Source organism: Podarcis cretensis (genome assembly GCF_951804945.1).
Source record: "Podarcis cretensis genome assembly, chromosome: 12".
Lineage (NCBI taxonomy): Eukaryota > Metazoa > Chordata > Lepidosauria > Squamata > Lacertidae > Podarcis > Podarcis cretensis.
The window spans coordinates 43,858,513-43,871,333 of NC_137181.1; the positions used below are offsets into that span (position 1 = coordinate 43,858,513).

The 12,821-nt window shown below is 42.2% G+C and overlaps 1 protein-coding gene and 1 long non-coding RNA gene across 7 annotated transcripts in view; one reads left to right on the plus strand and one right to left on the minus strand.

Annotated features, from left to right (window-relative positions):
- RBMS3 (RNA binding motif single stranded interacting protein 3) overlaps positions 1–12,821 on the plus strand; it is a gene marked incomplete at its 3' end in the record, with an annotated part of 775,525 nt that overhangs the window by 107,925 nt on the left and 654,779 nt on the right. For 4 of the 6 annotated variants that reach the window (XM_079947347.1, XM_079947349.1, XM_079947350.1 and 1 more), the window contains exon 2: positions 4,653–4,721. In XM_079947347.1, coding sequence (XP_079803473.1) covers positions 4,653–4,721 — 69 coding nt within the window. The remainder of the gene's footprint in view (positions 1–4,652; positions 4,722–12,821) is intronic. The other 2 variants (XM_079947348.1, XM_079947352.1) reach the window with 1 other exon arrangement.
- LOC307199594 overlaps positions 1–12,821 on the minus strand; it is a 660,078-nt gene that overhangs the window by 12,441 nt on the left and 634,816 nt on the right. The gene's annotated exons all lie outside the window — the stretch shown is intronic.

Below are 12,821 nucleotides of genomic sequence, written 5' to 3' on the forward strand. Positions count from 1 at the left end.
TAGGACTAATATCTCCTCCATCTTAAATGTCTAATTCAGTATCGTCTTTGTTGACTAAGGGGGACTCTCCAGACTTCTAGCCAGGGACTGAACCTGAGGCATTGTGATCGGATAAACAGATGCTCTACCACCTGGGGTTTCCCTGCTGATAGCAATAGCTTTGCTTTATTTTATGAAATGAAAGACCCACAAATATGACCATCCACTATAACTTCCTGTCTCATTTTCTATTTTGCTTTGAATAAAAATGGTGTACTAAATAATCTTGCTTTCAAATAAAATGTAATACCTTAAAAAGGAAAGGAAAGAACAGAAGTCTGAAAATGCTAATCAATAAATCTTGACAGGAATTCAACCTATCTAAGGATTTTTTTCTCCTTTTTCCTCCCCCCCCCCCCCCCCTTATCCCATCAGTAATAAATGATTTGAACATCTCAATGGTTATTTGCTGGTAAAAAAATTCAACAGATATATAACATATCTGTAGATATTCATTGCCAATGAGATGCTATACTCCCATAAATCCATTCATTATACTCAGACCATCAAAGCTCATCCCCGCAGTTCCATAGAGACTCTGAACTGATGAATTTTGATGGAATAAGTATAATGGATGGATTTTTAAAAAAATGACTGGCATATCCGTATCTGTTCTGGCCTTTTCTTGTTGCACTGATTCCTGTAAAACGAAAGTTATCTTTGATATTACTGCCCACAATAGTACCTTTTCCTTTTAACCCCTCCTCAATACTTTATATACAACAGATAAGTCTGAAATAGATGTGTACCAATGTATGCATGCTAAGCTTCTTCATACATTGGTCAAATCACAGTAGTAGTTTTGGCAGCTGCGGCTGCTGAGCATGCCATGATGGTGCAATGTGAACAGTGGTTTAAATGACACAGTGCTTGGCCTCATGTCTTGAGGAGCACATCCACTGCGTTCTGAAATAAGGGGGCTGGGTACACTGGGTTACCATAGCAACCCCAGAGAGGTTGAGTGTATGACTTGTTGAGTCATTCACTCTCCCATTGTTTCAGGAATGTAGAGATGGGTATAATAGTTTCTAGGGCATTGCTTTCATTAGGTCTTGTTGCATGTCCTGATGTCATACTGTTTGTTGTCAGGATCTGACTCTGAATCTGTGAGAGTTAGGGGAAGAGACTGTGAGTTGTTGTTGTTTACACAGCAGAGTTAGCTAGCGCACTGATAGTGTTAGTAGTTCTCTCTGTACATATGTATCTGTACTTTGAAGAATGGAATAAAGGTCTATAGTAAAAGGTAATGGTAATGGACCCCTGGACGGTTAAGTCCAGTCAAAGGTGACTATGTTGTTGCGGCGCTCATCTCCGCTTTCAGGCTGAGGGAGCCGGCGTTTGTCTACAGACAGCTTTCTGGGTCATGTGGTCAGCATGAGTAAACCGCTGGACACCGTGAGGGAAACCAGAGCGCACGGAAACGCCGTTTACCTTACCGCCACAGCAGTTCCTGTTTATCTACTTGCACTGGTATGCATTCGAACTGCTAGGTTGGCAGAAGCTGGGACAGAGCAAAGGGAGCTCACCTTGTTGTGTGGATTCGAACCGCCGACCTTCTGATCAGCAAAGCCAAGAGGCTCTGTGGTTTAGACCACAGCACCACCCATGTTCCCTTGGTCTATAATAGATAGCAGCGATTAGCTTTGTCTTGAGTCTGGAGACAATAAACACCTTTTTACGTTGAACTATGCGGGAGGGAAGCTTTTCCGTTAACCAGGGACTCTGGAAGAAGCCATTTGCTGGGAGCAGGAATTCTCTGAGGACTCCGCTGATGATACATCACACTGGTTGAGGTGTGGTGAACCACCAACTGACTTCCACAAGTCACCTTCAGGTGGCAAGGGGTGCGGCTAACCAGCATACCCTTTCAATGCATAGGAGAAGCAACTCAACCACATCCTATTTTGCTTGTTGTTAGCGTGAGTTTCTTGAGGTTTAATTTTTCAGTGTTCTACTCCTTCCTTGGAGTCTCTTGTAATTAAATCCATTCTATTATGATATTGTTCTTGATTGTTTGTGTGTTTCAAATATTATTTGGGAACCAAAAGGAAGAACGCCACACAACCCTTAAACAAAACCACAGATTAAGAGAAAAGGAAACTCATTGATCACAGTTCTTAGTATAGAACAGATTAAAATAAATTCACTAACTGTTGAGAAATTTTGGGTGTTATCTCCTTACCAGGAAGTGAGCCCTGCTGAAGTCAATGGGACTTACTTCTCAGTAGACATTGTATCAGATTGCACCATAAGTTAGGTAACCAAATCATAGTCAGAAAAAAATATGAACTTATTATTGTTTGCATTTACCTGGAATCTACATTTCCTCAAAACATTCAACAAGATTTTGCTTTGATGCTACCAATGTACTCTAAATAGGAAAAAAAAGAAGTCAAAATATGAAGTGTTACTAGAAGATTTTTTTAAAAATGTGTTCTGTTGGGAGTAGGTTACTTGAATTCTCTATCCTTTGTTCCTGCTTTTCTGGAAGTTACATTTTTTTCTACACACCGCAGTATTTTCTTAAAACAATCTCTGAAGGAATCTACTTTTTTCCCAACCATCCAGCTCACTGTTTAAACATTCTTTTGTATTCCGATGGTTTCATTAGTAAGGAGTTGTCTGGAGCTTTTTAAATTTTTATCTTTTTAATTAAAGTAATTTGGATTAAAGGGAGGCAGTTGCCATATTAATAATTCCGTAATACAGCAGTATTTTACACTAATAGTGGCTTCAAGGCCTTTAGTGCTTATAAAAGACAGTATATAATGGAGCCTTGGTATAAAATGGAATGAAGCGTATGAGTGCCTTTTTAAATTTCAGGAAAAATAGCAACAAGAAAACAGGTTATTACAAGTGGATTAATGTGTCTTCTTTCTGAACTACATTGCTGCTTTTTGCAGTGTCAACTGGAGAGCTCTATTCCCCTCACAGAACGACAATTCCCAGAGTTCCCTGGGAAGAAGGATTGATTGTTAAACCACTCTGGAAATTGTAGCTCTGTTGAGGGAACAGGAGTTCCCTAACAACTTTTAGCATCGGGAAGCCGTGACTGTTTGAAGTGGTATCATATCATAGTGCTTTAAATGGATGGTGCAAATATGGCCCCATTAAAAGGGGCCTCAGAGCAAGGGTTTTTCTCACCCTACTCCTTCAGTCAATATGTAATGAGATTTAAGAAGCATCTCTGTATCTGGGCTACACTTTGGTTTTATTCCTGAATGGCTGTGGAGTAGCCAGTTCATCTGGAAATAAGGTAACCTTGTAAACAAGTTCTATACCTGCTTCCTGGTAATGGATGGGGGAGAAACTCAATTCAGTTCACATTTAAAGGCAAACCTACCTTACTCACATGTTTCGTAACAGTATGTGAACCAAAACAGTATGTGAACCAAAACACACAGTCCTTTGAAATTCTCCAGATTTTGCAGTGCAGTTCGTTAGCTAAGTGATGTGTCTACAAATGCACATATTAGGGTAAAGTGTGCATGCAAACATTGGCATTAAATTAGGTGAATAACTTTACAGAAATGTCTATACGGTATTTGTATAAATACTGGTGAATTTTCATGAGGAGTTTTAAAATTAATCAAAAAATTGCAAACTAACTCGTGTGAAAATGTGGAGAACCAAATTTAAGACTGGGGAAAAGCAGAAACGGAGGACTGAAACTGACCGATTCAGCCATCCCTATTTCATGTTGGTAGAATTTTCTATTCCTTTAATAACATTGCTCCCACTTATTGAGTCTTTCGTTCCCTCTTCCAGCATACCAGGCACCTCTCGGTGTACATTGAAAGCAGGCCATAGTGTCATCTTCCAGATATCCATGGCTTAATCTTACTCTTGGTGTATTAAAACTGTCACTTGTGTTTTGATCATCTATAGAAAGGTACAGAGCATGTAGATTCAGTGAAGTGGTCTATTCCTGTCCTACCAGTTTCCCCCCACACCGACAGACCTATCTTCAGAATGCACTTCAAGCAAGGGAATACAGTGGTACCTCGGGTTAAGTACTTAATCCGTTCTGGAGGTCCGTTCTTAACCTGAAACTGTTCTTAACCTGAAGCACCACTTTAGCTAATGGGGCCTCCCGATGCCGCTGCGCTGCCGGAGCACGATTTCTGTTCTCATCTTGAAGCAAAGTTCTTAACCCAAGGTTCTATTTCTGGGTTAGCAGAGTCTGTAACCTGAAGCATTTGTAACCCGAGGTACCACTGTATCAGTCTTTTTGCTGTGGTAAGGGCACGGAGATCTATGGAAATCTATGAAAGCTTAATTATATCAAGCATCAGCATGGACACTGAGATCCAGCTCCGAGGGCCTTCTGGTGGTTCCCTCACTGCGAGAAGTGAAGTGGCAGAGGGGCTTCTCAGGAGAGGTTTCCACCCTGTGGAATGCCCTGCCATCAAATATCCAAGAGTTAAACAATTATATGACTTTTCATAGACATGCTGTATTGGGAAGTTTTTAATGTCTGATTTTCCATTATGTCTTTTTATAATCTGTTGGAAGCCATCCAGAGTTGCTGGGGCAACCTAGTTAGATGGGCAGGGTATAAGAAAGTATTGTTGTTGTAGTAATAAAAATTACGTTTTTCCTTTTTCTTCAAGAAGTCCACAGCCAACAAGACTTCAGGTGCTCCCTCGTATAGCAGATGGTCAAGTTCACAGCCACATCAGGTAATATTCCATTATACTGCTTTTTAATCATCCTTTATGTCGAAGAAAAAAAATCTGTCTGTTTAAGGTTATTCATGGTTGAGGCCTTTTTGTGTATGCTCTTCATCTGGCCATCACGATGAATAAATTTCAAGTGGTGTTTGTGGGCCACAAAACATGAGGTACTTTGAATGGCTGGTTGTGGCTGCAAGCTGTTTGCGTGCCATCACACAAATTCCTCCATGCCATCACAAACACCCGTACTAATTTGGACTGTGAAAAGACTAGTTTGGACTAGTTTCCACTGCTGTCTCCCCTGAAAACTGGATCACCATGCTGGAAAAAAGCTAATTGCCTCAACTCAGCTGAAGTCAGTCATGGCTATGTAACACTGAATCAATGGAAAATGTTCGTTGCAGGTTAGTTACATTCCATTCATTTCAAGCTCTGGTGTTAACCTGGAACAAAGTCACTGTGATTACTGTCTGCCATAGAAAGCCAAAGCACTGTATAAAGCCATTCTGCATCGCTCTGCCTCTGCGGAGTCAGGGTATACGTTTTAATACAAAATATTGGGGGGACTTTTTAAGATATATTTTATCTTTTAATTAACAACCTGGTGCATTCAATGCAGAATCTATTGGAATCTATAGAACACAATTTTATAAAAGGACTCTACTGTGCTTTCCAAGGGACGCGGGTGGCGCTGTGGGTAAAAGCCTCAGCGCCTAGGGCTTGCCGATTGAAAGGTTGGCGGTTCGAATCCCCGCGGCGGGGTGCGCTCCCGCTGCTCGGTCCCAGCGCCTGCCAACCTAGCAGTTCGAAAGCACCCCCGGGTGCAAGTAGATAAATAGGGACCGCTTACCAGCGGGAAGGCAAACGGCGTTTCCGTGTGCGGCTCTGGCTCGCCAGAGCAGCAATGTCACGCTGGCCACGTGACCCGGAAGTGTCTCCGGACAGCGCTGGCCCCCGGCCTCTTGAGTGAGATGGGCGCACAACCCCAGAGTCTGTCAAGACTGGCCCGTACGGGCAGGGGTACCTTTACCTTTACCTTTTTACTGTGCTTTCCAGCTGGAATTAGTTTTATATGCTGAAATTGTCAGTAGATTCCTACTGATCTGCTTAAGGCAAAGACGTAATTGAATATTGTTCTTTCCTTGTACACGTGCAGCACGCTCTCGCCTGTTGATAGCAAATACACTCAAAAATTAAAAGATGCACCTTTAACATGCCCAATTGAATCCACTTTAGAGTGCATTGTTAATTCTTGGTTGCTTTTCCTGGGAGAAAAAGATAAGCGTATATTCAAGATTATTGTTTTGGAGCTTTAAAATCCTGTTAGCAGTTGAACAGGGTTGAAAGATTAACTAGCAGGAATGTTGTTTGAAAGTAAATCTGAAGTCATTCTGCATCTGTTGGAAAAGCTTTGTCCTATTATATTAAAACATGCCTGTGGTACTGCTTCTCCACCTCCAGTATTATACCACATGCATTATAATCTTTCACCTCCGTTTTGTCCTTTGTTTTATAATCTCCTTTCCCTTTTTATCTCTTTATTGTAAAACTTTATCATTAGTGTTTTGGTTCTAATAAGCCTATAGACTTGCCTGGTGGATATTGAAATGCCAGTACCACCAGTGGAGAGAAAAAAGAAAGTGTTACAGCTATGTAAAGAAATCCCAAGGCACAATTTTCTTTTTATGCTAGGGCTCAGCAAAACATTTATATTAGATCATAGATTGTATTCCATGTGGTCCTCTAAGGGTCTTTGTTGTTTACTTACACATTTAGAAAATAGTTTTCCAAGAACAAACAAGATTATGGCGCCAATTCATATTGTCTGCATTTTCTTTGCCTCACGCTGGGAACTCAATGAAGCCTCTCCCATATACATCTTAAAAAGAATCCATAGAAAATTGAATTGAACTACACAAGTGTGACCTTTGGTGCATCTTAGGAATGTTAAAGTTAAATTGACTTCCTCTGACTTTATACTAACCTTTCTTTCATGTTTTCTAAATTCATGTTGGAGTAAAAGTGGGGATTGAGGTTGACTTAGGCCTCTATGGGCCAAGAGAAACTGTCTATTTATTTTCTGTGGTTCACATGAATTGCAGTACAGTTGTCAACACATACATAATTAGTCCCACTGAGTAAACAAACAAAAAATCTCAAGCCAACAGAGGCTAGACTGGGGGTAATTCCCCCTCCTCAATGATTTGTTTGTGTGGATCATAATATAGCTGGAAGAGTCCAGAGTTAATTTGACCCACGTGCTAGATCAGATGTATACCTACCCCAAACCCCATGTAAGGTGTGTTCTGTGCAGAACTGATGGGTGAATGGATTTTTCAGAAACACTGACATATGAACAATCAAATAAGATAGTTCTGAAGGATTCAGACTTCAGTCTTAAGCAAGCTTACTCAAGAGTAAGCCCATTAAAGCACAGCTGAAACTTCTAACTAAATATACATATGGTTTATTTTTATCTTGCAAGTAATAATAATAATAATAATAGTTTCATTTGTTCACCATCTTATTTTTGAAATTTCTCATGGCAGCTTACAAAAAAAGAGACACCATTCAAATAAAAACGTTTCATAAAACATTGAACGCTCTGTATGTAACATAGGTAATGGTGGTCACTTTCATTTGAAGGCAATATACGACAAATGGGTCAGTATGATTCACAAAGTGAGGATTTCTCCATCTCATGCTGAAAATGTGTACTGCCTCTGTTCCAGGCATTCAGAGGATTTGTTGAACAGAGCAACTCTACAGTTCAGGCCAGACCTAAAGTCTCTATTAGCATGCTATCAATCCACTTTCACCTGTGCTATTATCCTTTCAACTGCTACCTTGGGTTTGCTATCAGATTCCTGTGAGTAAGACGATCGGTGTGGATTGCCCCAGGCAATACCCGGCTAGCATCTTAAGAGCTGATAAAAGAGTGTTGATAGCTTGTGATGTTCCAATGATGTGTCTCTGTGGGAGCTAAGAAGGCTAGATGGTCAGAAGAGATGATTCAGACAGATTCTCCCTCTAGCTGGGGTGGGGTGAGCAAGGTGTCTGCATAGGAAGAGACAAAACAGAGAGAGTGCAGTTTGAACAAGGCTGAGAAAGAGAAAGGCATGGAGAGCTGAGTTTGGTCTCTGTGAGAATCTTATTTATTTATTCTTGTGTATTTAATAAATTTCTAAGCTGCCTTTTAGGAATAAAATTATCCCCAAGGTGGTTTCACAGGGTGCTGCCTCCAAGAGTAGCTGGTGTAGCTCCCTTATTGGAATGTTAAAGTTTGTCTTCCACTTACACGCAACCTGCATAAATTTAAATAAATTAGAGCTGAGCTGAATTGCTCAGAATAAATTTTCTGATATATCTTTGAATTTCTTTCTTTCTTTCTTTCTGAACTGTTTTCCTGAACTGTTTGAGAATTTCAGTCCTCCCTTGAGAACATTTGGTTCAATTTCACAACCCATGTGTTTTGTGCACAACTGAAGATCCACTCACAAGTAGGGGGTATCAGCAGGCATTCAGGAACTCCTAGGTTTGCAGAAGTACACATCAATATTTAGGGAGGGGGGAATATTGAGGGGAACCCTCTCGAATCAGCCTAGTGAGGACTAAGTTGCCCGGGGACAATCGATTGCTGACTGTTGGAGGCACACATGTGTTGGGAGGAGAATGGGAAACGGGGGGGGGGGGGGAGAGCGGGGAATGGCATCCTATAAATGAGCAGGTTTCTAGCCAGACAGCCATGAGCAAGAGCACTCCACCTGCAATGTTTCATTGCGGCCTATACTTTTAGAGCGTAATGTCCATGTGGACGATAGTGGGCATATGCAGCTATTGTAGAAACGGATTGCTTCCCAAACAAGCAAGCACAATACTGGAACCATTGAACGGAATCAGCTTCTGTATATGGTATATTTTGAGCCCATTGGAATTATAGAATGGGAAGGGACCACAAGGGTCATCTAGTCCAACCCCCTGCAATGCGGGAATCTTTTGCCCAATGTGGGGCTCAAACCCACAACCCTGAGGTTAGGAGTCTCATGCTGTACCAACTGAGCTTTGTTCCAGATTGAATGGTTCTGTAGCACCATGTATTCCTGAAGTTAAACCTGTATGCAGTTGATGAGCCCTTGGATTGCAGAGCAGTGTGTGTGTGTGTGTGTGTGTGTGTGTGTGTGTGTGTGTGTTTATAGGTGGTTAGGAGCATGATTACTCACCAATTGTGTTTTTCTTCCTTCCGGGCAATTTACTCGCTAGTCATGTACATTGTCATTAATGATCCCACATTTACTTTCCTGACGTTCCGCAGTAGTATGAAAAACTGTTGATCAATACTACAAATATGTTATTAGTGTTCATTGATTAAAGACACACACACACACAAAAACCCAGAATATAAATTGCTCTGACTTTACAGCACAATTCTATACAACGTGTTTACTCAGAAGTAAGTCCCAGTACGTCCTGTAGTGCTTACTCCTACGTAGGGTTGCTTAGATTTATGGCCTTCTGTTCCCAAATGTTGAATATCAGTGGATGAATAAATCATGTAACAAGTGAAGTGGGCTGAGGTAACAAAGCAGATTTATCTTCAGAAAGAGGCAGCAAACAATTTTAATAGCTGTGTAGAGATACAAAAGAGGAAGGGATAATGCAGCTATTGGGCTTTCATTTGAACTCCACTTCCTTGGTGCTGCTGGTGAAAAGAAGCAGAGGACTGTGGTGAGACTGAGGATCCTGCGAGTAATGAAGATGGTATGATAAAAGACTCAGCTAGTCCGCCATCATGTGGCTAGATCCCTATGGTGAATCCCCAAGCCAGACCTGAGTGCAATAGTGCTTCCCCATCTTGTGATTCCCAGCAGCTGGCTTTGAGAGGCACATACCACCTCCAGCACTTCAGATAATTTGTAGAAGTGCATTTGCGCAACTAACTTTTCTCCAGGACTGTGCTCAGGGGAAGCCAGTTTACAGCAGATGTGTTTTTATAGCAGAAACTGGCTGTGCTGGCTGTGAACCAGTGCGATGCCACTAACCAACACTCCTTCCTTCCTTCCTTCCTTCCTTCCTTCCTTCCTTCCTTCCTTTTTTCTTTAAAAGGAGGGGATAAATATACTTTTAACTCAGGTATGGGAAACTTGCGGCCTTCTATGTGTTGTTTCATACCCTTCAACATTTCTCCAATGAAAATAGGGACCTCCTATTCCATTCTACTACCACTACTAATAATTATACAGTGGTGCCCCACGAGACGAACGCCTCGCAAGATGAAAAACCCGCTAGACGAAAGGGTTTTCCGTTTTGGAGGCGCTTCGCAAAACGAATTTCCCCATGGGCTTGCTTCGCAAGACGAAAATGTATTGCAAGTTCCTGCAGGGTTTTTTCCCTCCCCCCCCCCTTTTCCTAAGCCATTAAGCCGCTTATCAGCTGATCCGCTGATAAGCCGCTTAACAGCTGATTGCTAAAAGCCGCTAAACCGCTAATAGCGCTATTCCGCTAAGCTGTCAATGGGCTTGCTTCGCAAGACGAAAAAACCGCTAGACGAAAAGAATCGCGGAACGGATTAATTTCGTCTTGCGAGGCACCACTGTATTATCTATACCTCACCCATCTGACTAGGTTGCCCCAGCCACTCTGAGCGGCTTCCAACAATATTAAAAGATTAAAAAACCCTATAAAAAGGTAAAGGGACCCCTGACCGTTAGGTCCAGTTGTGGACAACTCTGGGGTAGTGGCACTCATCTTGCTTTACTGGCCAAGGGAGCCGGCGTACAGCTTCCGGGTCATGTGGCCAGCATGACTAAGCCGCTTCTGGCGAACCAGAGCAGCACACGGAAATGCCGTTTACCTTCCCGCCGGAGTGGTACCTATTTACCTACTTGCACCTTGTGCTTTCAAACTGCTAGGTTGGCAGGAGCAGGGACCGAGCAACGGGAGCTCACCCCGTCGCGGGGATTTGAACCGCTGATCTTCTGATCGGCAAGCTCTAGGCTCTGTGGTTTAACCCACAGCGCCACCCGCGTCTCAAAAAAGAAAACAAAATAAAAACCCTATACAGGGCTGTTTTCAGGTGTCTTCTAAAGGTTGTATAGTTACTTATCTGCTTGGCTCGGTAGTTGCTTGACTCCAGCTCACATCTGCCCAAGCCATCATAGCCCAATGTCCAGAGATGATGGGAGGCAGTTGCAGCAGCATATGGAGGGTTGAAGCTTACCTACCACTGGTTTAGAGGACAGTCTTAGTTATCTGCTGAATGGATTAAGCACATTGCACCTGAGGAAGAGGCAAAAGATTTGACTTGGGCCTAGTACATAATTTGCACAGCACTGTTGAATCCTCCTCTCTTTATTATTGCATTGCTCATCACACTTTGCCCCTTTTACTGCTAGATATACCACTCGAGGAGCTGAATGGTAATATATACCATGACCCAGTTTTCACATAACCCTTTATGAGAACAGGTGACCACGCAAATATCTGGAGAAGAGATCGCAGCTACTGCTTTTCCCCTGGCCCTTCTGCCTCCATGCTGCAACAATTAGCATGTCCTCCTAACCTGGGCTTGTGGTTTGTCTGGAAAAGTACAAACCATAAGCGGTAACTAAGATTTATTCTTGATTTGCAGCTTGGTTTTTCCAGAGGAGACAAACCAGGTTCAGATGACACACTAAGCCAAACCATGGTAGTGCAGCAGCAGGAGAATGAAGGAAGAGCACTGTGGCCATCGTCTCCTAGCCTTGGAAACTACATGCTTTGTGCATTCATGCTAAGCCATAGTTCAGGCAAGGGGATGCCTACCTTACTTGAAGCATTTTGCAATGCATTTAAATACGCCAAGGGCATTTCAATACACTGCATTTGAGTAAACATGAGGAAGACATTACCAGAAACAGCTTGCAACCTGAAGTCCTACAGGGACAAATCCAAAAACTAGACAGATTAGCGGTTGATACAGTCTCAGTGGAAATTAATGTGGCTCTGTTTACTGTAACAGGGAAAAAAATCATAGAAGGGTAAAACAGGGGGGACACCCTTCATTCTGTTATTAGACGTGAGAAGGACACTCATTCATCCATTCAACCTTGTGTTTTACTTCACTGAAACACAGTTGTAATGGGGAAAGATTTGTTGCTATGCATACTCCATCCTAGTTGACAGAGAGAAATTCCAAGTTGAATTGCACAAATACGACACATTTGATTCATTTGTATCCTCCTTTCAGGAACAATTACTTTCTCCCATTCTTTCCTGCCTACTGCAGCTGTGATGCATTATCTAAACCGAATTACATCTGCTCATTTAAGTCTGTAAAGAAAATGAATGAAAATAGATTGCATGCTATAGACAAAGGGCAGATATTCTGAATGTTAGAGCTGCTTGGCTCATTCATACTGCCAATGGCTGCTTAATAGAACAAAATGCAGTAGTACATAAAGATGCTTTTTTTACCAGTCATGACATATTTCATATCTGATCAAATAGTGACTTCAAAGATGCCTTATAATTTGTTGCATTGATCTTTCCAAGCAATCAGATTACATGAGAGCGAGTGAAACAAGTGGGGCTGGTGTCTATTGGGCACTCCATTTACAATTTAATGTGAACAGTAAAGCTAGAAGCCACTTACCAGCTCTTCTTATACCGATGAAAGCACATTCCCACCAAAATAGCTGGAGACTTGTGATTCCACTAACCAACCTTGCTTCTTACTTCCCTTCCCCCAAAAAAGAGAGAGGGGGGGATGGATATACAGTGGTGCCCCGCAAGACGAATGCCTCGCAAGACGAAAAACTCGCTAGACGAAAGGTTTTTCCGTTTTTCGAGGTGCTTCGCAAGACGAATTTCCCTATGGGCTTGCTTCGCAAGATGAAAACATTTGCTTCCTTTTTCTTAAAGCCATTAATACCCGGGGAATCCGCGCTCCGCAAGACGAAAAAATTGCAAGACGAAGCAACTCGCGGAACGAATTAATTTCGTCTTGCGAGGCACCACTGTACATTTTACTCAGGCACAGGAAGCCTGTGGCCTTCCAGATGTTATGAGACTCCAACTTGCAGCATCGCAAGGCAGCGGACTGTTAAGTCCAGTCAAAGGCAACTATGG